This window comes from Accipiter gentilis, chromosome 21 (genome assembly GCF_929443795.1).
Source record: "Accipiter gentilis chromosome 21, bAccGen1.1, whole genome shotgun sequence".
In the NCBI taxonomy this organism is placed as follows: Eukaryota; Metazoa; Chordata; class Aves; order Accipitriformes; family Accipitridae; genus Astur; species Astur gentilis.
The window spans coordinates 2,443,001-2,469,837 of record NC_064900.1 but is presented as its reverse complement, the minus strand read 5'-3'; the positions used below and the strand labels follow the sequence as shown (position 1 = coordinate 2,469,837).

Sequence of the window (26,837 nt, the reverse complement as noted above, 5' to 3'; positions counted from 1 at the left end):
GCTAGAATGAAGACACGAAAGTGATACCATCGTTTTCATGTTCAGTACTGTTGTGACAATTCTTCCTACCAGGGAATCCATCATTCTGATTATGTTTTAGAAGGGACCCTTCTCCCTTCTCTTTTAGCTTTCCATTGGCAGGCTGAAAAACTTTTCACCTCCAGTTCTGCAAGTACTCTGTGGCTGAGCTGTCTTACATGTATCACGTCTGTCAAAAATCAGTGAGTGTCAGTGTAACAGGAAATAAAAGGGACACCAATATCTCTAAGAACCAATCTCTGCCACCAGAGGTTGGGGTTGGAGTCATCATTTCCCCCTCCCCTGCATACATACTTCATGCAGATGGCATTCATTTATCATACAAACACATCTGGCCATGTCAAAGGAGAACATAAACAACTATAGTTAGAGAAAAGAAACCGCAAATGCTTTTCAATTTTATTCTTACTGGGAGGGTAGTGGCATCCTGACATGTCACATCATCCAATGAAAACTGACAGGGACTTTATCAAGGCTCCTAGCTCACCTAGCATTTATGGTACTAAGTCTTGCAGTAATCTTGGCTTGGCTGTAGTGCTTTGTTCAGCCTGCAGACATGGCATTCCCAATTCCAGATAGTTTTGCTGGGTCGTGACCAAAGTAATCAGCACTAACAGAAAGGGAAAGTAATCAGATGTGAAACACAAAGACCATATGATGAGCAATGTGTCAGGCTGGTACTGCACAATATTTGTACAGACCTGTCAGAAACCGGTATTACAAATGGAGCTGGAAAATGGTAATAGTTAAAAACATGATCAAGTGCTTTCGATGGATTTCCCAGAAAAGTGTTCAGAAATAAATGTAACAGCTTCAAAAAAACAAAACAAAACAAAAAAACAAAGTAAAATGCACCTAGTGATCTTTAAATCAACTTTTCCATTGGATAAATATATTTGAAATAGTTGTACAGTTCACAGTGGCATAAAGTTCTGATTGCTTGAGTGCTTGAAAATATCTCATCAGTAAAAAAATACCAGAGTTGGGGGAGGAAAACCCTCTCTCTGAATTCTGTACATGGGCAAATGCACAGGTTTTGGCAGGCATCAGGTCATTGGATCCATGGGAAACCAGCAGCATCGCAGGACTGCAGATCACAAGTCAGGGGATGGAGGATAAGAAGAATAGTAAGGCCCATTTTCCTACAATGAAAACAGAATAAGCAGTTCAACAAAAGTGTTCTTCAGTACACCTTGGTGCAGTGGATGATGACACAGAAGCAGAAATAAATGGGTACTCCTGGCTTCATCTTCCACGAGTACAGCGACTGCCACAATTCACCCAGGAGAGGACTGTGCTGGTAATCAGGCAAAAATAGGCCTTGGTTTTGCCTCTGTTTTAAGAAAAAAGTGTAGGTTAAAATTTTGCCATTAAGCCAAAGCTGTGATGCAAGGAAACCACAAATGCTAGCACAGCCAGTCACTCAAGACAAAGTTGCTTATGGAGACACAGAGCTCTGGCTATTACTTTGTAGTTACAGCACATCCTCTTTGGAATAATTTGGCCAATGCAAGCCACATTCATTCCACCATTTGGTGAGAGACCTGGGATGGAGAAAGGAAGAGGAGGAGGGACCAACACAAAGGCAAGGCACCCTTCTACAGTTCCATTTTTCCCAACTGCTGCCCCCTCCCCTTTCCTGCATGGGACAGGTAGGATAACACACAGTATTTCTTTTTGCAGTCAGTGTAAGTTATATAGCAGGTTATATAACATGAATTTTATCTTGTCCACAGGCTCTTAGTGTGTTACGTTACAGTTCTTGGCTGAAGAAAGGTAGTCTGCCCTTTATGCACATAGGAGACTGCTCTATTGGGAAAGGAATCTGCTTCTTAGCCAAGCTCTCTACTTGGACTGATGCAGGAAAAAAAAAAATTAATCGTTACTCACAGCAGAACAACTAGACTCTCCAGGAACCCTCCCTTCCTTCTCCCCATTCTTAAGATGTGGAAGTCAATGCCTTTAAAGCTCTTGCAGAGCAGAATGGGAGAAGCACAAGAGCTACACTTAGGTGCAAAGACTCATGCTTGCCACATGCAATCACTTACCCTGGCATCATACTCAAGGACGAAAGGGGGGAGATCAATCTGCTCTGGGGGTATGGCTGTGAATAACTGCTGAAGGCTTTCCACATAGTGGATTTTGTCCTTTAGCCCTGAGACTGTAAAGGTTGTGAAAAACCATGCTGAGACCTGAAAATAAACACCAACAAAACCAAATTAAGATGGTGCTGTTTCAAAACCTTCAAGTTCAATGTAATACTCCACTTGAAGCACTAATACCATGGCAATAACACAACAAGGTCAGGAAGTACACACCGCTGACTGCTAGCAAGCCCTGTCTTGAGAGCTTTCCGGCTAGTGTTTTCTGACTCTACACTTACTCCTCCCCAGCTGCCAGTTTAAGGTCCCTTTCTACTGTACGAGAGTGACAGCTATTCTGCTCTTTGTCTTCAAAAAGCCATCAGTATAGTGACACATTTTCACTTCCTGTTTAGCCAGCTCAGAATATGAGCTATTTGACTCTATATCTGACAGAAGCATTTTCAACACTTTGCCTTCAAGTTTTCACAGAAAAGGCAATCTGAGGGAGAGAGAGACTTTCAGCTGTTCAAGGGTCCTACTAAAATCTTCTCTGCTTTGGGTTGGCTGAGTGAGCATGTCCTTCTGTTTCACCACATTTCTTATCAAAGCCTTATCAACTTATTCTACAAGATTTTACTTTAAGTATTCACATCTCTGTCTCTTTGGAAGTAAACAGGATAAGGAATTTTTGACTTGCAAAGTCCAGTAAGTCACCATTGCTACTTCTACAAGTTATTAAACATTCCTGTTTAGATTGACTGCACAAGCTTTTACTTTTGAACACACCTTCTTCAAAATTAAGCACTATATTACTTTTTGTTTATTTCTTATCTAGTCTTTCCCTGGCAGACCGAAGGGAAAGAAAAAACCCACCTATTCTACAGGTCATAAATGCTCATATTAGGGACCACTCACATGGTCCTGGGCAACCAGCTCTTGCTGACCCTGCTTGAGCAGGGGGGATGAACCAGATAACCTCCAGAGGTTCCTTCCAACCTTGACCATTCTGTGATTCTGTTTGATAGTTGTACTTTGACTGCAGTAAGTTAACAGAAAAGAAGCAACGCTACAAGAAAAGCCTTGAGGGAAGTGGGAGTTTCAATAAAGTAAAACATTAGGTCAATAAAAATGATCTGCCTGAATACAACATTTAAAGAAAAAGCCGATGTCTAAAACCTGTCCTGGAATAACTATGCTGCCTCCTCAAAACAGTGTATTTTCATGAGAAAACAACAACAAAAAAGAAAAATAAAAAAGAGATAAAGAACAGGACAGAATGTTTAAAATAGGTTCATTATTTTAAGGGCAGAATTAGAGATGTATGTTAGCAGAAAGCAGGCAGGCAGATTATTACCAGCATCCATTATTTACCGTATTTTTCTAACAATACCTCTTATGAGTGACACTGGATGACAGTTTAATGAGTGAAAAATACCCCCTCAATCCCGTACCAAAGTAGCATGCATCCCAAGGCGTATTATGAATGACAATGATTAAACATAATTGCTAAGGATGTGTAATGTATAAAAGCCTAATAGGGAATATTTTTGCAGCCATCAGGAAAACTGGTATCAAGAAAAGTGGCTCTGCCGCCCTCCCCCCCCGCTCAGTATACAAGCCATTGCAGTATGACACATTTTATCCAGTGACACAGAAAAAGGAAGGGTGGCAGAAATGTTTCTAGAGAATTTTTCTATTATCTCCATTCTCAGTAATCACAACTTATAGAAACAGCAATATGAGAGCAGCCATTTCCTTATCGGTAAGAGGACATAGAACTTTCAACTAAACCAAATCCCTGTTAATGAACTGAAAGCAGAATAAGTTATACCAGAGCAGTCAAAAAAAGTTAGAAGTCTAGACATCTGCTGAAGTTTTCTTTCATTTTATTGTCCTGCAGTTCTGAATCTGAATAAAAGGCTATCAAAGTCACTCTGCCAAGCTAGAAAACCACAGGGTTAAAGTATCAGATGTCTTTCCCTAAAAAACCCAGCACAACACAGAAAAAGCCTGTCACCAATCTCTTAATTGGGTCATACCCCAAGGATAAACCAAGATCTGGGAAATTGTATTACAATTGAAAGGATTTTGTGTAGAAAAAGCTGTAAGTGACGTGCAACAACCTTTATATTGGCACCTGATCTCCAGAAACTGCTTTTGTGACTGTTAAAGAAAACAAGACAAAAATTGTTCATGATAAATTCAAAGATTATGAATATCTAATTTGAGTATTCGGGTATGTTTCAGTTTTAAAACATTCGCGATTCACAGCCAAGTTACTAAATCTATGAAAACAATTTCTCTGGGTGAGGTTTTCAGATCCAGCCACTGATGCTTCAACTCAGAACACAAGCTCTAAATAGCTTTGTTTGGAGAGCTCTCAGGACAGCGAGCCAAGAGGATTCACACAAATATGCCCCAAAGAGCCCTTTATTTATATATCAGCAGCTACAGCAGTAACAAGCAGAAGTACGTTTACATGCAAGAGTATGAAGGAACTTGCGACAGCACTTCAAGGGTATCTTAATGTAAGGCCTGGCGGTGAAGTGTTCACACAGCAAGAGTTGCTGCCAGCCTAAAAAACTGCTGTTGCCTATGCTGCGATTTCATCACAAGAACGGTTACACTTCAGCAGCACAAAAGCATCAAGTTCTTCACAGGTCACAAGAACGCTCACATCAAAGCATGAATAAAGACAGGATCAGGGTACAAAAATGGATTGTGCAGTGACACACCCTGCTTCAGTTACTCTGTGTTTTAGGATAACTACCGAACCCTGCATACCAAAACCCATGTATTCTAGACAGGCAATTACCCTCAAAATATACATAATTTAAACCAGTTCCATATCTAGAAACCAAACAAAAGAATCATGGTTGACACCATAAACTACATTGAGAACTATGCTTGTCTTCCAGGGGCACGTGAGTTTCCAAGAGACATGATGAAAAGCCTCTGGATCCCTTTTAGCCCAGAAATAAGCAAAGCAACTGTAGGAGATGGCAGCCATCCACTGTGCCAGGATTCAATACTGCTGTAAAATGGACAATTTATATCACAGATTTAAGAATGGGATATATGTACAAGGGTGATGTGTTTGAGAAGCTGCATGAATGCACAAGCCTTCCTCCTGCATTTGAGACATGGTGTATTTTCTACTACTTCTAGGGAAGGAAGTCAATGCTCCAAATAGGAAGATGAATGTGCCAAAACATTTCTGAAGATATTTGAGGCTTCTGAGCTAGCAATCTTCCATGGGGACAACAGCCCTGAAATAGCCAAAAAAGGAGGGGAGAGAAAAATCATTTGCTCTTAGCAGCCACCTTCTCCACCACGACTTTCTGCTGCGTATTGCCCATATTGCCCATAATGTTTCGTAACCCAATAGTCTCTGCAACAGCCAGCTAGGAAAAAGGCTTGGCAGAAAGACATGGACACACATCCTCTTTTGCCTCCAGTTGTGCTGCTAGAACAGGATACAAACCAACGCTATTTCCAGCAAGAGAACTCTACATCTCTCACCCTCCCTGCTTCCCACTGACTATCTGCTTGCCCCACAGATCTCTCGAGTCCCACCGCAGTTCCCAAAGGGAGAGAGAACATGGCAATAGACTGGTGAACACAAGTTCTCATCCTCCAACAAAACCCCCCATTTCTCAACTGAATAGAAATGTATGGGAAGACAGGAGGGGGATAAAGTGCTGCTGAGAATCTAAAACACTAGTACTTCCAGCTTCAACTTTTCCATTCACCTTTGTGACCTTAGTAATGTTCTATGCCAGCTCCTACATTTTCAGGAGCAGAGCTGGAAGCTCTAATTCTAGCACTCAGACCTCAGATCTGTACCCTGTCGGATTAATTAATATCCTGACAGAAAGTGGAAGGTATGCTGTTGGGAAGCCTCAGTCTCACGTACATAAAACCAAGGAAGCTCTAAGTCTCATGGTGTCCCAGCTGTGCACATACAAAGAAAGGACTCTTTGGATATTTAGCAGTCAAAGAAATTCTTGCTGAATGTGTGCAAACAGATGTTTTTTCCAGGCATATAATTTTCTCAAATTTGATCAATGTCAGGAAAGAGCAGAATAAACACAGAGGTTAATCTGATGTGAACATGGAGGATCACATTTCTAACTGTTTTAATAAGACAAACAAAAAATTTAGGAAGGCCTGCTGCCTACAGTTCATCTGAAGTATTCCTACTGCTGCGATGTAAGTAGTGCATATGAAGTACAGAAGGGAGTGAGCTCCATCTTCTGTTGCCCCACACAGATCATAGCCAAGGATAGTATCTTACTGCTTGACAAGTTCAGTTTATCATCTCCTGAAGGCTTAACAGGATTTTTCTGCACTCTGTCACAAAGGCATTCTTCCCATCTTTTTTTGCTACTCTACACTTTATAATTCTGACTAATCTCATTGCTGCTCAACACACTGTCCTCTGCCCTTACCAGGGCAGCTCTTAAGTGATATGCAGCACACATGCAATACCTCTCATGGGGAAAGAAAACATGAAACATCCAGGAAACAAGCTTCACAAAAAAGAATTCCAGTTTTTGGTCATGGCTCATCATCCTGCCAACCACACAGCAGGAAAAAGGACAAAATATTTCTCTTTGAAAGAAACAAGATCCAAAGCTTCCACCTCTCTCAAGAGCACATGCAAAGCAGGGCACAGACAGCTGCATTGCATTGGGGTTCAGCTTATCACTGAGGTTGGAAGGCTACAGCTAGATCAAAAATGGGGATGAACTTCAAGTTCTGATATCCAGAAGATATGGCCTAGTTTTGGAAGTCTTCTATATACCTCCATGTTCCTCATACTGCAGTCTTACATGCTACTCCGCCAACACCCAAAATACACTTTTCTTTTGTACTATTTACCTCACCTTTGAACGAAATGTTGGGTGGACAAAATACAGTGCCTTCAAGTTCCTCTTGTACCTGGTTCAGAGAAAAAAAAAAATCTTTAAAAGTGACTTCTAATTAAGCTCACCTACACAACCCAACTGTCAAAACATAGATCATTTTTTCTTAAGTGTCTCCGATTACAAAGTTGGATCTAATATAAGGGCAGATACCATAAAAGTAAACGTAAAGGGAAAAACACAAACCCAAAACCCAGAATGGTTATTCTTCAGGCAAAGACATCATAGCCTGCAGTCTTTTATGTGGACAGGGAAAGTTATGGATAGATTATGACTGCCAGCATTACCCAAGCCTCTTCCCTCACAACTAGCAACATACTTCTAACAAAGCTGAGCTCCAGAAGCTCCACCAGTGGGTAGAGACAGACAATACACTCAGTATGCCTCTAACAGCTCCAGAAGGGAGACTGCAGAAGACAGAACTTCCTGGTTTAATAAATGGTTTTGATAGGAAGGAAAACATATCTTCCTTCCTCTTGTCTTTGTTATTTATTTAGGTCTTTGTCCCAGCAAAACTCTGTCACAAATAAATGGGAAACCAGATACAGGGAATGACAAACATTTGCACAGCACAGAGGAAGACCAGAAGGGGTTCTTTTCCTATTGACACTCACTTGGCATCAACAACATCATACAGTTTCTTCAAGAAATTAGAGTCTAGTTGATTGTAATCATTTGTGAGTGTATGGAAGTACACCAGGACATATTCCTTCACTGCAATATGATCCATGACGTGGATGAAATACAGAAGAGCCTGAGACAGAAAGAAATGAGATTTCTATTTGCAAAGAACTCTTTCACAGTTGCACTACATCTTAACATGCTTCCTTCAATTCATTCACAAATCAGGAATCATGAGGCTGGGTGGCATTCTGTTTCAGCTACAAAAGCAAGGTGAACATTCCAAGTCTTCCACTTGACTGTAATAACTTAGATGTCTTTTTTGTCTAGCTGACCTCACACACTGAGACAAATTCTTGCCGTTTCCATGAAAAACTAATTTGACTTGTTACATTTCACTCTTCATGTCTTGGCAGTTATAGAAGCAGGGTAAGTCTCTTTCTTCTTAAGAAAAAGGAGTCCATGTTAAGCCTGTTTTAATAAAATGGTCCAGTTCCTCCTTGAAAAAAGCCACCCCAACACACACAAAGCTTTATAAGGGAATATGTTTTAATCTGTCTATAAAAATAGTTTCTATTTAAGTCTTCCACAGATAATGCTTCTAGTATTAACACTGAATTACCCTTATAATCAGACTCTTACATCCTGAACATTCATATTCAACCCACACAACTCTAGTTTTACAAAGCCTTACCTTTTCCATGTCTATCAATGTTACGGGAATATTCCTTCCAACCACCACCATCACTGTGCGGCCACAGTTATCTACACCTACAAAAGAAAGAAAATTATGTCTCTCAACTTCTCAGTCATGCCAGGTTTTGGAGTTGGTCCTTTTCAAACCAGGGAGAACCAGCCACAGCTAAGAATTTTTGCAACACATCTTAACAGAGGAAATACACTTAGAGTAACTGTTCTCACTATACCAGTAGCTATTCTGATCCAAAAAAGGGTGCATCAGATCTGAGAAACTTAAGTCTTAAGGACTGCAATTTTAGGTTGCCTGTCTACTCCACATTTACCTAAATCCCAAGTAATAACATGGTTTTTATTTAAAAAAACCCAAAACCTTCACTTGCAGGTCTACCACCAAAGTGAACTTCTTCCTAGAAATCAAGCTCTAAAATGTAGTGCACAGATTCCCAGAGCATGCGTTACAGACCTCCTGCAGCCCACAGAGCCTTGCCTAAGGCAAATGAAAGAATTTAAAATTGCAGCTACTGAGCAGAAAGTATCACACAGCCTTGGTACTTGCACAAAGATCAAGGAAAGCATCTGGATTTTCAGGAGGCCAAAGATAACAGCCAAAGTGCTGAACAGACTTTCTCTGCAGAAACACAGCTATGCTTTCAAGAGCCTGACTACTTGCTTGTTTCTTCCCATCATGGTGCAAAGCAGCAATAAGCCACTATGGCAAGTTTTTATGTCTGAGTATGATGCTACCTAATGAGTGAAACTGAACTGAAGATTACAGGTTCCCCATCTCTGCCTCTCAGGCTGCACGGACCTTGCAGCTATTATCTTCCACTGAACTCTCCATTGGGTTATCGAATCTTTCCCTAATCTCCCCATCTACTAAACTCAAGGTTACAAGATGGGTTGCCCATGGTACACAGCCATTAGTACTAGGAGACACATAGAGAGGAGAGCAACACAAACCTAACCTGAGGAAAATAAAGCAAGCCATTTTGTTCAGGAAAGCCGTTTTAAAAGTTGCTTTGGTAACTGCTTATTCTCTACTCTAATTATCTGAAAGCAACATTCATTTTTTTGTAACAGAAAGGTGGAGATAGTTCTTTTGGTCTGAATTCTCTCACACAGAGCACCTTATGCATTGGCTTAATTCTAACAGTACTGATTGACATCTAAAGCTACAGATAATTCAGGATGTGCATGTATCCTCAGATTGTTAAAGCAGAGCAGTTTGGGAGTTTACCACACAGTCTTTCAAAACCAATCAAAAAAGGATTCCTGCTTTACTGCAGAGATGTCTAGTTCTTGGCCGGGCTTCTAGCTTAATAACATGACTTATTTTACATGCAAGTCCAAAGAAAAAATACTTTTATTTTGTATTTTCACTTTAAGACAATATACATCAGTGATTGGTACCCTGAACTTACCTGTCTGGTACAAGGCTTTAAGAGAAGCAATATCAGAGAGGTCTTCAGCTCTTGCCTGACACAGCCAGCGATTGTAACTAGAAAGTTAAAAACATCTGGTCAGATCTAACCCCCCTTTGGATTGGTAATAGGAGCCTTAAGAGGTATATGGGAAGGGAAGGACAAAACAAGCTGTTTCTGACTGAGTCCTCTCTCTAATGCTGTGGTTTTCTGACCTATGGAGCAACTATCAAGTTGTTAAAGAAAGAACTGTTGAGAGAAAAAAAAGAAACCCCAAAACATTTGAGTGTCTTAGTTACATACTCAGTGATTTTCAGTGGGGCAATGAATACACACCAACTAGTAACTATAGTAGCATTGCATTTGGGCTGAAGAGATCCGAGTTTTTTCCATTTAAATACCTCAGCGTCAATGTTTACAAATAGGGGAAAAAAGACAATTTCTTTAAAAAGTCTAGAACTTGAACACAACTATGCAGTAACCAGTGTCACATATGGATCCCCCCTGTCTTTGAACAGTGAACAACTTAGTGCCTCATCTGACAAGCCAAGCCAAGCATCATGCCTCAAGAGGACTCCAGCATGGAACTGGCTTCTAAGAAAGCAATCATGCACATTAGGGTTAGCAGGGGAAAGAAAAAAAAGAAAAAAAAAAAAAAAGAGGAGAAAAAACTCAGCATTCATTTATTTATCTTTGTGTTTTGAAAGACAGAAGAAAAACATTTTGCTACCTGCCCAGTGCCTCAGGAGCAAGTGGGCAGTATCGAAAGCAGGTGACCCCACTACAGAACGTGGTGACAAAACAGTGACATCTGGTGGCAAAGAGATAAGGCAGCACTGGCCATGCTAGCAGGTTCATTACCAGCTTCCTTTTTCCTCCTACTGCCCCTTCCCTTCTCCCTTCAGGCCAAAAAGGCTACCACAGCGATCCAGGGTGACATCAGGCTTTATCTGTATTTCCTTGCCAGATGATTAGGCTTTACAGATAACAAGATCATCATAAGGGTTGGTCCAATGAACAGCTAACTGAACACAAAACATTCACACGGGACAAGGAAATTCTCACTTCCTCTGATGCTGTTTTTGCAGTGCTGCCTCTGACAACTGTCCCTGAAGGATGAGGCGTCTCTGTTTATCAACGTCTCCCTCCATGCGGGCAAAAGCATGGGAACCAATGAAAGACAAATCTGCCTCCAGACCCTCTTCATCTGAAGCATCTGCAGTAGAAACAAAGGTAATGTAAAATGTTCAAGCTGCGTACAAGACAGCAATGCTGCTGATGGATTGCTATGTATCTCAGTGAGCCAAACCAGTCATCATGCTACAAGCTAACAAAAAACCTGTAACATGCCATGATGTGGCTCTGATATCTCACCAGTACCACTGACAGATTATAGCATGTGACTGATAACTACGGACTCCCTTAAAATGTTGGTTTGCCTGGAAACTAACTGGGCAAGTCCTAGTCATCAGCTTGTAACAAAGGGATAATGGTTAACTCTCTCAAAAAAACAAGGTCTGAGAGAGTGACTTGGGCTTTTCAGCTGTCCTACTTGCCAGAGGGGGAAAAATAATTAGGCAGAGGGACAGATGCTGCAGCTTTATTCAGTTTAGATGTACTGTAAAAAGGGCTCACTTTTTATATCATTGACACTGCTTGAACAGATGCTGTAGAGCTGGCATTAAACTGAGTTTACATATTTTTATAGTATTGTTTACAACATGACTGTGTGATGAAATAAAAGAGCACAGGCTCACTTGATGGTGACAATACCAGAATGCTCCACTGAACTTGATGTCATCAAGGAATATTGCTAAAGCTTCTAGCACTACCTCTCTGGGCAATCTGGATGGGAACAGAGTTTCCCCATTTTAGTGTGACATGCTATAGTAGCAATGGGACAAAAGTGCAGGATTCCACTATATCCATTTGCTCCTACATATGCAAAAGCAGTAATTTCACAAGTTATTAGCTAGTGGTTGAATGCCTCACACTGATCAGCCACAGCTGCAAATACCACTCTAACCAGCAGTTTGGACAGAGGGGGGAAAAAACCCAAAGATTGGGGTCTGATCAGTAGGAGTAGGCACATCATGTATCAAACTGTGGACAGGAAAATTAAGTTGTCTGTATCCTCACTGCATATTCAGCCTTATCCCAAATGGCCATGCAAAAGTAAAAAACCTTTGAAACCTATTCCAAGTTACCTGCTTTTGATAGTTTAAGGCTTTGCCTGAAGAAGTTTTCACAGCACTGCTTAATATGCCCATCTATATAACAAATTGTTTTGCCATATGTATCTCACCTCTTCAACCCCGACATCTAGGCAACCTCTTTATGAACAAACTTCTTCACTGAGCTTTGACAGCCATTTCCCAAACACTGATCTCTGGGTTGATCTAGTTCTTCTATCTTTTGGGGAGTTTCTGCTAGTTTTCATTGAGCATCTACTAGTTTGATGCACATGCTGTATCAACAGAATCTTATAATTTGAGACAACATTTGCTAATATACAAGATAAAAAGGCATTATTGTTAACGGTCTAAGTTAGGGGCTGCACAAGATTCTGCAAAAAACCTGCAAAGGTCCTAAACACTTTGGGAGAAAACTTGCAAACGGAATGAACTACCCCACCTCTCACCCCAAGAAAGAAAAAGACAGAACAGCTCTACCACATCCTCTAACCACCTCACTCTACACAACAAGGCAGAAAGCACAAGTTACTGCTGCGGAACACATGAAGCCAATGAGACAGCTTGACGACTGTAGTCATTATAGCCTGCCTTAGGTGAGGCAGGGTAGGAAAACATCTCTCTGCTTCCCACGTGCCTTTTCTGGTTTTCCATCGACTTTCACACAGAGATACTTATTCCAAAGTTCAGTTAAGAACTCACCATCTGGAACACCTGGCTTTTCAGTAATCCTGATCTGCCGCTCTGGTACTACAGGCTCCCCTTCTGCATTGCCAATATCTGCAGGGAGGTAAGGCAAGGATTGTATCTCTTCTTCCAACGATCTTGGAAAATACAGAGGCAGCAACTTCTGGTAAGTGGCCTACGAATAAGAAAAATGCGTGAAGGGTCTATCACGCATCCTTGTGCTTCAGTTAAGTAACACCTGCCCTTGTAGTAGGGACCTCCTCAGTGGTTTGGAGACAAAGTACCGCTTCCCTCGATGGCTTCTTTTGGGCTGTTACCCAGCAATAAAGGCAGATAACCTTGATAAAGGTTAACTTTTTTTTTTTGCCACACTGGCAAAATGCCCTTGAGATGACCCCTGCTTTAACCTGCATGAAATCAGGTAGATTGCAGATACTTTAGCTTTAGAATGAAGTTACAATATGCATGGATGACAGACTTCAGCAAATGCTGCTTGTATTAAAATGCACCACTACACAGATCACCCTTAGTGATCTGACTGGGAAAAAAGAAAAAGCAACAACCAACCAAGACAAACCCTCCCCACATGGGGGAAAATAGTGAAAATCTCTACTGAACATTGCAATACTTCACGTTTTCTGTCCAACGGATTAGCAGTTTTAGAACACCCAACAAGTTAGTTATTTTCCTCATTCAGATGCCACAGAACCAGAACGCAGTGTGGGTGTTCTGCCCAGGAACTGCCATCAGCAAGTCTGATATATAAGAGAAATCAATATTCAAACTGCTAGCATCTGTCTGAACACAGATCATTAAATGTCAAGCTTGTCATTTCAACAAGCCAGTAAGCAATGTTTAAGATGTTTGTAGGTGATCTGTGGGCATACTAAACTGGCCCTTTTAAAGCACAAGGGAAGCAGCATTGTGTAAAGGAGGAAATCTTGTATGAGGAATTTCCTTTCTGGCTGGCAGATACCATCCAGCACAATTGCATGCTAAAACCTCTAGTACTGGTTCCTGTCCATGGCTCAGTAACACAGAAGCCAGAAGTGGGAAGATTCTGAACGTGTCCATAGTGACTGCTAAGAGCATAAACAGTACTGGAAAAGATGCTATGCTAGCAGGAGACAGAATGATGCTGTGGGACCAAAAGCCTATGCGATTTGAAGGGGAAATCCAAATCCAGCTCTGCAATGCAGGAGTTAATACTGCTGCAGAGAAGATCAAACATGCCCATCAATTTTGGTGGAATGAACATCAAGGAGATACCTCTTCAAGCTCAGAGACTGCAAACACCACCTTCTCCAGAGTCTCTCCATGAATCTCCAGGAACCTTCTAACTGTGCCTGCAAGGAAAAAGATTAAACGTAGTTAGCAAAACGGGAGGAGAAACTTAGACACATGACTACAAGCGAGGAAGTCAGAGTGCAGAATGGAGACACATCTCTCTCCTCATACAAAACAGCTCCACAGGCTGTATGCAACTGCGGATTAAGTGGTAGCTGAACACACCAAATGGGTTGTTGGCCATATTGGAAGTTCCATCTCCACTGTCTCCCGCTGCTCACTTTAGAGATGGATACAAAAGAAAAAGTCTCTCTCTGATTTTAGCTTACTAGGTATTCCTCAGTCTGTGGAATGTAATTCTACAGCCCTGCAAAATCAAGCCAAATCTTTCCTTTAGAGAGTCCTCTGCAAATTGTCAAAACCAGACGTTCCTAGAACAAGTCATCATGCCCTAAGTTATCAGGAAAGCAAGATGATACGCCAGCTACAGCAGAAGCTGATACTAGACAGAGTCAGCCACACAAAACCTCTGGGGTCTGCCACATGAAAGAGGCATATAAAAATTATATTTGTAAATCATGAGAGAATTTATTTCCTCTATTACATTTTTTGGACTCCCCCAAAGCTTTAGCATAATCCAGGGACACAGTCAAGTTCCTAAACATTTGCAGCTGAGGGAAAAAAAATATTTTGTAACCAAGCTCTCAGTCAGACATATCCTTGTACAGATGAGGTCCTTGAGCTGCAATACTCTTGACACACGTCAGGATTTTCAAGTGCTTTCCTGTCAGACTGCCAAGAGAGAAAGTGTCCAAACAAATAGGTTGGTCTAACAGTATTTTATCAAGAGGTATATAGCCCTACAGAGACAACAGGACAGAGCAATAAAGGAAAGAAGTCTACTCTACAGAGAATACATTAGTGTGAGTTCTTCAAGAAACAGCAGAGGAAAAAAAAACAAATCCAAAACAAACAAAGAGCTATTTTCAAATACTTCCTGTACCTAAATTCACATGTAATTTGGTTGACCTGCACCACTACTTTGTGGGACAAATGCAGTTGTGCGGTTCCACAGTAAACAGTTTTCTGAACCTATGTGAGCAGATGTTTTCAGATGTCTCACTCAACAGCCAGATAGCAGAGAAAACAACAGACTAGTCTGTTTCTCCAGTGTCAGCACCTCTGCTAAACAGAGGGTAAGAAAGATTTCTCCAGTCAGCCTGCACAGCAAGATGAAAACCCACTCCTTCCATCTGCAACAACTTTCCTATTGTGCAGGACTACTGTGCAGGAAGGTCCAGGGACTGGGTGGTGGTAGTGGAAAGCAGACAGGAGCAGGCCAATGGAAATGAAAAAGTCTAAAAAATAGGGAAAAGTAAGAAGGAGGCAAGTATATAATATTCTTCTCTGACGACTTTTCTATTCTTTAAGTATTTTCAGCTTAGGAAATTTTCTGATTTGTTTTTAGTAGGCTTTATTTTTTTCTTTAATATAGTTTCCTCTTGAACCCAAACAAGTTTGAAAACTTATAGCATCTACAATGCTTTTTGGTAAGAAGTTCCATAAAACAAATAGTGTAAGCATACGAACCATTTCCCCTTGTTTGTTCTGAACCTGATTCATACTAGCATTGTTTGAAGGTTCTTATTTTGGGAGACAGTGGACAGCTGATTCTTATTCACCATTTCCATGCCACTCATGAGTTCATAGACATCTATCACACTTCCTTCAAGTTCAGCATATTCCAGTCTGAAAAAGACTTTAGCTTACTTAGCTCTTTCTTGCCTTTCCTTATTCTTGTTGACCTCCAACTTCCAGTTCTACTACATTTTTTTTTGAATGTGCAGCTTTAAATGGTGGACGAAAAACAGATTTAGAGTACAACATTCTTAATTTTGTTGTGTCTTACTCAGCTGCTTGTTTTGAACTCCAGTGAGCTGTTGTTTCCATGGACCTACTATAATCTCAAGATTTTGCTACCTAGGATTAGCCCACCATTTTGCATGTGAAAGCAGAAGCACATAGGGGTGGGTCATCAGGGGAAGAATATCACTTTACGTTTGGATATGCTGATGACACTAAAATGGCAGATGAAATTCACTCTGTTGCTTGAGGGTCTGTCTACAGCTATTCAACAGTAAGGCCTTATCTTTGCTATTCTGAATAATTTTCTATTATCAGCAAACTCTCTCACCTCACTGTTCAGCATCTTTTCCAGGTTATTAATTAATATATCGAAGACTACAAGTTCCAGCACAGATTCCCATGGATCTTTACTGACGACCTCTCAACAGAGAAAGCATTGTTTGTTTTTAGACTCCATTTTCTGATCAACCACGGAAGACCTTGCCTTTTTACAGCCTCTAACAAACTACAACCCCCTAAAAAAAAGGTTTCCCATATCAACAGCAGTCTGTCAGAGGCAAGCAATCTGCTGAATACTGCCATCCAGTTTATGTCACTTTCCAACAAACTTACGCAGTGCTATGTGGGTTGCATCCTCCAAGGGGTAGCATCTTTTCAGAGAGTTAATGACACAAAATCCTACTGAGCACATGGCCTGTTCCCTGAAATCCAGAAAAAAAGAAACAAATGAATAGATGGTCAGAGGAGAACGAATGTCTGTCAGTACAGTAGATAACAGTAGTACTTTTTTTCTTGCCTCTACGCAGCAGAAACACTCTTTCAGGTTTTTGCAGGATTCTTTGCTGGTAAGATGTATACATACCACAATTAAGCAGAGAAGGAGGGAACCATTAATGATTCCACACTGTTTCCTCTTGTGTTTGCTCTCAGATTTCTCCTCCTACCTCAGCTATGTTGTTCCTGCAGTTTCTCATATTCTGAATGAAGAAGTTCTTCCCTCAAGCTCCCTGCAATCCTTTCCAAAATACTTTCCTTCCAGTACAGGATTCACAGTGAGGAGGAGGAGGGGAAAAGAAGGTGCTCTTTATTGCAGATGTTCTCCTGTTCCTCCACCTGACCTATCAGTTGTTTTTTTAGAGGTCTGGACACAGACCAAGGTGGCTTCCTCAATCCGAGGTATGATTAGACAATCATTGGCATGGAGAGATACATACTTTAAAATCACTAAGATGCTTCCAGCAGGGAGCCACATTTTTAGAAAAGTAAAGCAGAGGTGTTGTCAGCAGTCATCAGAGGAGTCTGAGCAAGCTCAGAGCTGGTAGACAAATTCACAAGCATCAAAAGTTACTCTAGAGAATAGATTGACTGAAAGGCATTCAGAATTCAGTAAGCAGAATTATTAGAATTTTTAAATTGTTTTTAACATGTTTAAATCCAGGCCTGACCTTGCTTATTACTTCTGAGGCAGAACAAAACTGGCACATACTAGAAAGCTTAGCTGTAATCTTGAATATTAAACAGTTACTATTGCACTGTAATGCACCGTCCAGACTTGGAAGAATTGATTTTCCTAGCCCTAAGAAATTGTTAAGTATATTTTCTGACATTGCTCTTGTTCAGTTTTTTTTTTCTGTGACTGCTACCATTACAACAACCATCACAGAAGAATAACAGAATACAGGAAAGAACACAGAATAACAGAAAGAAAAAAACCTGTTAGCTAAGAGGAAGTAGAAAATGCCACAGATGAAAGAAAAAACTACAAACCGATCTGCAGCAACTGTGGATTTAGAAATAACCTTGCACCCTGACTCAGAATTTTAAATGGCTGTCATACAAAGGCAGAGAGGCCAAATATATGAACTGATACAGCAGTCAGATCTGCCTGTGGGTATGTCCACATGGCTGCGGAGACACATGAAGTTGCTGTTTGAGCAAGCTCATTTAAAGCTTTTCGCATTATAGAACCCAATGCAATTATCAATGCCGCTTCTCCTCAGAGTAACTGAATGCTGCAGAGCTCTAGCTACACTGTTTCACGACTTGAATCAGCTCAGATCTCTCTGCACATTTTATCTACACCGCAACACAGATAACAGGCATTAAGTATACCATGAAGCCGCTAATGTTCTCATGTCCTTAACAAATCCACTATACATGAGAAGATATTCACAGCCATTTGGCCTCTATGCAGACCCAAGTATCTAGAACAGATGTGCCATGGATGGCAAACCCTCATGTAAGTTGCCGTGTGCTTACTTTGCGAGCTGCAGGACATTGCGGTAACAGCTGTATAGAGAACTCTCAGCTGCGGTGCGATACCGGCTTTTGTATTTGGGTCCCACTGTGTGAATGATGAAACGTGCAGCCAAATTAAATCCTTTGGTGAGTTTAGCCTCGCCTGTCCTGCACCCTGAAAAAAAAACAAAACAAAAAACCAAAACCAAACCACAAGGATAAATGTCAATGTCATGATAAGAAAGCTAAAAGTATTCAAGTCCTTGACCTCCTCCAGAGTCAGACAACTCCACTTCATATATAGAAGTCAGTGTTTTAGACATCAAATACTAAGGATGGAATTCTATCTTGTAACAGCTGCTTAGTATCACCTAGTCAGGTTGAGGAGGCAAGAGCTGTGCTCACTCCTCTCAATTTTAAACCTATGCATCTAAGGACAAACCAGAAATTGCTAGATATGCTGTCTTAATTGCAGTGCTTACTAAGCTACATACGAAACCAAAATGAGAAATGATTTAACAACGCGCAGAGAACTGAGGCACAAATATACTATACAACTAGCAATAAAAAGTCCTTCTGAATTTAACAACTCGGTTTGGGGAGATTGCTTTTTGGCTGAAAGGACCACAAGTCTCCTTAATCAAATCCACCAGTGTTGGCAAAGCTATAAAAATGAATAGATCGAGCACTTGTTTCATCTACACTCCCAGCATAAGGTAGCTTGCTTTGTTTTGCAAGTTTCCTCATGTCCACAAGGCAGAAATATGATTCTCATGGAGATCATACTTCCTTGACAGACTAGATGTCTAGTCTCTAGGCAAGGAAGTTCAAGCAACACATTTAATTGTTACATTCGCAGCACCCTCCAGTTACATACTCTAGGATCATGTACTGCATGCCAGCATACTTTACATCTTTACATCTTTTTGGTTTTGACTGCCCTTTGGTTATCCCCTGCAAGTTACTCATACTTAATTCCTGCAATTTTTCGCAAGGGAAATCAGTTTGTCAGAACCTTCGATGACATCCGTAGACCTCTCTAGTCCCTTCAGTTTGTCAATACATTAGTGATAATGAAAAATCCAGGAACAGCTACTGTGTTTGAAGTCTGTTTTTAATTTGGCATCTGGAAGAAAAGTCTGCTAACTCTCCCCTTCTTCACCCAAGTCTAGTCCGTTCCAGTTCTGGACAGCTGAAGAAGTACTTCTAGTCTTTCTCTTTCCCTGCCCTCCAAGACAATGATTTTCCACCTTCTTCCTTCTGCTTGTACAGCTGCAGTTCAGCTTTCTGATCTGGCTGAAAACTAATATTTTCACTGGATTAGCTTCCAACCTGATCTTATAGGTTGCTAGTGCCCACGAAAAGGCATGAGATGCGAACAAGCGGCTGTGACCACCCTTCTGGCAGCAGCACTGCAGGAGCTTGGCTTAAGTCAACCATGAAGCTGCCCACTGAATAGGAGCATTCACCTCTCCCACTCCACTGTGTTCCTCGTGGTGCTCAGGCAGGCTATCAGCCTGCATGAAAGCGTATTTTATGGCAAGAGACATTCCAGGTTATGAATCTCTCTTACTCAAAACTTTAAACATGTCTTTTTAATGGCAAGAACACATTGCCTTTAAGCCAACATCTTGTAAACTTTTTAATACAGTAAATCACGTCGTTAGCTTCTACAGACCTCCACCTTGTTTCTTCTGGGTTAATCAGAAGGAATATAACAGCATGCTAAAACTAAGCATACTCTTCTGAATTACTGCACATCTTCTAAGACACCTCATCTCAAGAGAGCAACTAAATAAGCACAATATGGAAAAAGCAGAAGCTAAAACTGAAACACGTAATATATCAGATATCAAGTTACTATTCTTCCTCTGTGGTCCATCCAAGTCACACAACTTGAAAAGAGCAAGCAAAGGCCAGTAGGAAAAACTGTCTTGTGAAAAAGAATTAAGCAAGTTTGAGTGAGGCATAGTTGTGAATTCAGTAGGGAAACTAATAAATTCAGACAACCAGATGTAGCATCAGTAATCTCTAACTACACTTACATCACACTTAGTACTTCCCAATGCCTTCTGCCTGGAGATCTGTACAAAACTTCTAAAACTAAGATGAGCAGCAATTATTACTCCTATTTTAAGATACAGGATGAGGTGAGCTAGTAGAGTGAGCTGCACAGGTCAAGGTCTGTGGCAAAACTGGGAACAAAGTCAAGACCTTATTTTTTTATCTGGTGAGATTTCAAACATTAGAACAGCTTGTCTCCAAGTTTAAAATGGAAAGTCTGAATCCTCCATATGATGTGTGCAGCAGAGAAAAAGTCTCACTGGAGTTGGAAGACTACTAAGCATTGCTGTTACAGAAGGTCTTTATTAGACTGCAACAAGTATGTGTTGATAGGCAAGCATATATCAATAGCACTTCATTTGCAAGCCTGGGCCCTTGGCTACAATATTTCTGTGTGAATCAAAACTACACTCTGTTCCCAGGAATGCACAAGTTAACTAAGTCTTTAAAAAAGCACAGGCCTTTAAAAGGTCAGCACATCACATGCTTTAAGATCACGATTTTTCTTGGATTCTATGAAGTATGAATATATATCAAACAGCAGGAATAAAGCAGGAGAGAACTAACTGAAAAACATGACTGCACCCATTTTACAGCTTTAGAGCAAAGGCCATACATTTTCACTTCTTCCCAAGAACATTCTCCTATGAAAAAAAGTTCAAAGTTTAAAAAGGAGGCAGAGCTGACAGAAGAATCATAAATTAATTTCTTAACTAAGCTCTCTTCCGCTAAAGTGACAAATACATTAAGGGTGCACAAGCACCAAAGCTGTAACCCAGTCTCTCTTTCCTCCCCCACACAACATGCCAGTATAGTGTCACAGAAGAACTGGTTTCTGAAAAGCTTGTCACAAGATTAAAAGGAAATTATCACATATACAGAGTCATGAACCTGCAGAATGCATTACAGAGAGAAGACATCAGTGTCATCACAGGGGTAGAGAATGAAAAACTACATATCAACTCAGCATGGTAGAGGGGAATTTAAGCTAAGCCCAACTTTTACAAATAACTTCCTACAGAGCTGACAGACCTCAGATTTTAAGGATTCCTTGAAACGTTGTCCCTCTCTTTCCACCCCACTCTGCACACAAGAAACTCAAGTTTATTTTAGAAGAGTTCTGGCATACATAGCAGGGTCCTAACTATTCTACAACATCTGCTGTGTTTTAACAGTTGTTCCCACCTGAAGGACACACTGCCTTTTCCCTCTCCTACAAAATGGTTACTCTTCCTCCTGTTTTACTTCCAGGTTACTCATAAAAAGCAAGCTGAATCAGTAAACCATGATTTTATAAAAACAGAGGCAGTCTATTCAATTGCAGTTTAAGCTATTGAGGGTTTGTATTGGAAACATTATGGCTCTTCTATCCGTTTTGTTACTGCACGATAAGGAGATAAAGCTGTTAGGCAAGAGAGTGAGCAGTCCTACTCAGGGATCAGTTGGGTCTCAAAATTCAGCTCAGTACCATAGTTACTAGAAACATGAATTCTTAACTGCAAACTATATCAGACTTCTGTATAACCTTTAATAACTATAAACTCTTCATTCCTCACACACAACATAAAGAAAGTCTTCCTCTAACAAGGACTGGAAATAAAGTTGATCATTTGCAAATTTCATTATCAGCCATAAACCCTGCCATAAAGAATCTAGGTAAAGCAAATCTCATCCATTTCCAGAACAGCCTTCCATCAGGGATGGTCTTGTGACTTTCTAATAAAACCTTTTGTTGTGCAGAAGAGGCAATGAACTGAACAATTTAAGCGGTCAACTAAGACTTTACTTAGACATGCAGCGTTTTATCAATCCATTATTGTCATAGTTTCCTGAAAGACTGTGTGTGTATATTAATATACACAAAGTGTGTATTAGAACCCACTTAATTTCTGCAATGGTGAACTTCAGTTCCTGTGTTCCACAGTGTATACGCACTGAACAGGATAAGAGAAAAATCCAAAGGTGTACAAGACTGGCCCCTCAAGTAAAAGCTCTGATAAGCTAGCTACTCTAAGAGGCTTCAGAAAACAATGGGAATTATCATATTGCAAAGTAAGGGTTCGCAACTTGAATACCTGCCACAGATTTCAATGATCTGTAACCTGAACGGCAAAAGAGAAGAGACTAGTTTGGCGCCTGTTTCCTCTATTTCACATTAACACCAGATGTTGAGGGGAAAAAAACCTCCAAAACCCCTATATCTTGATTTTAGTTTATGCCCAAATCCTAATGCTTTGTACTATGCAAGGACTGTAGATTTCAGTAAGATAAAAATGTCTCCAGCCACTTACCTTTGAGCTTCTGGAGTTCATCTCTCAGGTCAGGCCCAGCATGCATGAATATACTTTCAGATACTGGATTTTTATCAGTGAGAGACTCATTACTGGTGTTTACTATGGCTGTGCAGTTCAATAACGCTACATCTCCTTTCCTGAGGAAACAAGAAAGCAGGTTATTGCAGGCTAAACGTACAATTAAGCAGGATATTCTCAAATAAGTGCTGACAAGCAAGGAAATGCCAAGTTAAAGGAAAAGCATTAACAGTACTCCAGTGCCCACATAGCATAGCGTACCCTGACATGCTCACCATGCAGAATCATCCTTTGCCTCTAACTGATGAAAAAGATTGCATGCAACCCGTCATTTCCTCAAAAACTCCCAGCCTCAACGGTAACTTAGTGATGGAAAAAAGACAGTGTTGTAGTTGTACGTAGGGCAGTTTAACTAGCAGAACATGCGAAGCAGCGTGCTAAACTGATAGAGCGTAACGTGTTCCAAAACACCATGTATTCTCTCTTGGAGACAAAAGGACAGTCCTTGTTGTATATTACTTTCAAAACTTCAACAATTCTTTCAATGTACTTTTTTCAGTTTGCATACACGCTATTCAGGGCACCTTACTGCTGCTGCTCCTCCTCAGACCACTGAGGAACTAGAGTGACACCGCAGCTAGACAAGTTTTTATTGCTTTTGTTCCGAAATTGTGAACCCGCAATTTGATCATGTTCATTCTGCTGTTCAAGGATCAGACATGCAGAAGATAAACAGAGCAGAGATGCATAGGAGACAATGGAGTAGCAGAACTCTGACCTGCTTTTTGTCACAGCAGCAGCCATTAGAGATTTTGGGATCAAAGAGCATAGGAAGGGAAATAAAGACTCCCACGCACAGGGAGAGATTCAAGTAACAGTTGAAATTGCACACATTTATTACACCCGAGCCCAAGTCATAAAGAGATGTTTAACCTTTTACTTCTCTCTCTCTTTAATTAATCAGGTTCAGGAAATCCATGAACAGTCCTATTTCCTTCATGTATTAACCAGAAAGACGTTCAGGCTGATCCCTGAATCTGTGTCCCTGAGAAATCCTTCTCTCTTCACATTAACAAAGAGTTACTCATCTAGAGAGCAGGTTCAAGTATCTGAGTTACAGGAAAGAAAAACTGATGGAGTAAGTTCACCTCAGCACACTGTACTTTATCAACAGATTTTGGCAGAAAAACATGGAGACAGAACACACAATATGGGGGGGGAGGGGAAGCCCAAAGCAAGCCACTAGAACCACATGAAAGAAAGAAATACTGATCAAAACCAGAAAAGTGAAAGCAGAATAAAGCCAGCAAAGAAAGAAAAAACCTAGTAGACAGCAAGTATATTTTTTAAAAATTCAAAACAACTTTGATAAAAGTGCCCAATTAGGTTGTGATGTTAAGCGTACAGTATGACAGTAGAAAGTACGGCTCCAGTCGGTTGCATCAAGGAATGTCTATGAACATGCAAATTACAACCTATGGTGGAGCAAATCTCAGACTTGCAGATTTACAGTGAACAAAAAGATTACTTTCTTCCTAGACCTGTAATGTTTGATTCAAGAAAAGAGGGCTTGAAGGCTTTATTCTATAGCAGTGATTGTTATACGAAGCAATTGGATCCCGCAATAAATGAAGAAGAGATGGCAAACACATCAGAGCCATATGCAACTTACCATAAGATTATTTTTGCATTTATGTCTTTCCTGTAGGGAAAAGGTGATCTAACATCATCTTGAGCTTTTTCAACAGGATTTTGGTGAGGGTCCAGCTGCTTAGCCTTATAGGCATCAGCCCAGCCTGGCAGACTGTCAACATCCACAAATTGGGAAGGAGCACCCAAGGGATCCATGGAATGGAAACAACAACTCCTTTCCTCTGCTAACTTGTCACACTCCAATTCTCACTGGAGTCTTCCAGGTGCTTTAAAGGAAGAAAATCAAACCAGGTCACCAGCTGTTCACCAAAAGGGATTCCTACAGAGCCAGACCTTTCACAAGAGCGCAATGCAATGACAGGTACCAGAAAACAGAAAAACAGATTTCCAATTCAGTCGCTCCCTTTCTGTTTGTTATCTGTATGCAAAAAGGCAATGCAAATACTTGCAGTAAGACAAACCTTTTCCAATAGTGCAAGATGAAAACACCTTCTCTATTAAATTGGTCCAACTGGCTTATGCATTTCAAAAATGCTGAAAACAAATTCGCAAGTGTAGAAAGGACCTTACTCTTTCTGAAAATTATTATTTATCTAAAAAAAAAAAGCAAATTTGTAGCAGGCTATATATAATCTATCCCTTCAGAGATTTTGGTCTAGCCCTGGGTCATACTTTAAAAAAAACAACCCCAAAACACAAAACCAAAAAACCCAAAAGAAAATACACAACCTCCCAAACCACCACAACCCCAAAACCCCCAAACACAAACAAGCCCTTACAAACAAAGCAATGAAAACATCCTCCCTCTCCCCAAACTGTACAACCCTTGCAGTTCAGTGCATTCCAAAGCACTGCAAATAAGACTTACAGTTGCTTAGTTCTTACAGTCATGCACATAGGCACAAAACTCCTTCACCCAAATAGGTTTTGTAAGAAATGGCGCAAAGTTGTAAATTTGAATGCTGGCCCAACGAACTTGCAGGCTGAACTCTACCATATGACTTTTTTCTTGTTTTGTTTTAAAAGGCTGAGATGACACTCATTGCTAGATTAAGACTCAAACTCACTGAAACATAGTGTTCGATTGCCAGCACATAACACCTAGGCTACCATGTTTTCACTGTAACTACTAAACCATACTAGTGAATTAAGCTAGCACAAACGCACTCACACAAGTAACTTTGGTTTGCCACATATACACCTACTATTTAACCTTTTTCACAGGTTCATAACCGACAGGAATTTTGAAAAGATAGCACCCACAAGTGGCAGTTCTGGAACGTGAATTGTGAAGTATATTCATTAAAAAAGAAGCCCCAAACCAAAACAACCAAACATCCAAACTCAAACTGAGGGATAATAAAGGCTGACACTAGGAAAAAGACATCTGTAAGAGCATCTAAATAAGATTTTTTTGCTGTGAAGAGCTGGGAGAAAGGCACTGAACAAGAAGGTAAGAGCGGTCAGACTGGCTCCAACTAAAAGCTCATCTATGACAGTGTTGATAGCATATGTCCATACGTTTCATGTGGTTTGTTCAAACTTTTATGGTTTTAATATTTCGTACCTTCTATGAAAACTGGTTTGCTGCTAGATGACTACGTAAGTGAGATTTGATAAATGATCATATATTAACATTATGGTTGAAACAACAGACAAGGAGTAACCAGGGAGATAATTACAAAAGTGTAGTCAAGTGATTAACATTAATTATTCATAAGTTTTGGAGTTCTTTGCTCTTATGACTAGATGTTCCTGTAGGCTAGATGAGGACAACGTTGAAACTGACCACATGTGATTGGAACCACATTAAACTTCAAGATCAAAGAACAAGGAGAAGAATAAAGACTTCAAGGACAGCCAACAAGAACTTCAAACGGGTCGGTGGTCGCAAAAGCAGCCCTGCGACTCAAATGGATCCTGCGTTGCGCAGGATCGGATACAGGCAGCACTGTGATAATCAGTTATAGTTGTTTTTATGTAGATGTATGCTAATCTGATTAATATGCAATTAGTTATTCTATATAACCTGTTAGCGCTAAAGCTGTGGCGTGCACGCTAGGTGGAATTATCCCCTGTGCATCCAGTGCTGCAATAAAGAACGCCTGCTTTCTAAAACCCCAAAACGAGTCTCAGAGAGTTTCTTCGACCAGCTTTTCGGCACCAGTGTCTTCCCTCTGACGAAGAGCTGCAAATGGGGGCCTAGGTGCGATGGTAAGAGGCAGGCAGAAGAAGAGGGGTGCACATAAGCTCCTCATGGATATCTTCCCCCCCCCGCCCCCCCAATCTGTTGCCCGGGGCCTCCTGTAGCAGAGGCAGGCCCGCCACGCGGAACAAAGACACCCCCTCCCCCCCACCCCCAAAAAAACCACAAAACAACCAACCCCAAAACCCCGCGGGTGGGCTGTCGTACCCCTACCCGCGAGGGGAACGCTGTCTCTCCCGCCTTTTGCAGCCGGTAACCGGCACCGCCGGGGGTGAGGCCGGCGGGAGCGGTCAGCGGCTTCCCCCCTCACCCCCCCAGCTCCTATCTGAGGGGAACCGGCAGCAGCAGCAGCAACGACGGCTTCTCCCCCCAGAACGGCGGCGCAGTAACTCACGGGCAGGTCCCGCCACCTCCAGCCCGGCCCGGTCAGAGGGTCTCGGTGGACGCCGGTTCGGCGACATCACCCAGAAAAACGGAGAAGCCTCCGCGCCCTTCCGCTTCCGGGAGTAACCCCGCCCCTGCTCTGTCACTGGCTTCTCT

The 26,837-nt window shown here is 41.1% G+C and overlaps 1 protein-coding gene across 2 annotated transcripts; it reads right to left on the bottom strand.

Moving 5' to 3' along the window:
• Positions 1 to 405: 405 nt before the first annotated feature.
• Positions 406 to 26,795, bottom strand: GDAP2 (ganglioside induced differentiation associated protein 2). 2 transcript variants are annotated; one of them, XM_049824721.1, is made up of 14 exons: positions 26,692 to 26,795; positions 24,111 to 24,357; positions 22,418 to 22,557; positions 18,084 to 18,237; positions 16,437 to 16,525; positions 13,941 to 14,017; positions 12,687 to 12,846; positions 10,858 to 11,008; positions 9,793 to 9,869; positions 8,367 to 8,443; positions 7,666 to 7,805; positions 7,013 to 7,067; positions 2,088 to 2,231; positions 406 to 1,181 (listed from the first exon to the last, which is right to left on the bottom strand). In XM_049824721.1, the coding sequence occupies exons 2-14, from the start codon at positions 24,284 to 24,286 to the stop codon at positions 1,134 to 1,136; spliced, it is 1,488 nt and encodes a 495-aa protein (XP_049680678.1). In that variant the 5' UTR covers positions 24,287 to 24,357; positions 26,692 to 26,795; the 3' UTR covers positions 406 to 1,133. The 2 variants fall into 2 exon arrangements, with proteins under 2 accessions (XP_049680678.1, XP_049680679.1); XM_049824722.1 differs by lacking the exon at positions 2,088 to 2,231.
• Positions 26,796 to 26,837: the final 42 nt, after the last annotated feature.

Coding starts and splice junctions, on each gene's coding strand:
- GDAP2 (XM_049824721.1), bottom strand. CDS start 24,286: ATGGATCCCTTGGGTGCTCCTTCCCAATTTGTGGATGTTGACAGTCTG. Junction 16,526..18,083: donor AATGTCCTGCAGCTCGCAAA/GTAAGCACACGG, acceptor TCTGGATTTCAG/GGAACAGGCCATGTGCTCAG. Junction 7,068..7,665: donor TATGATGTTGTTGATGCCAA/GTGAGTGTCAAT, acceptor TCTCTGAACCAG/GTACAAGAGGAACTTGAAGG.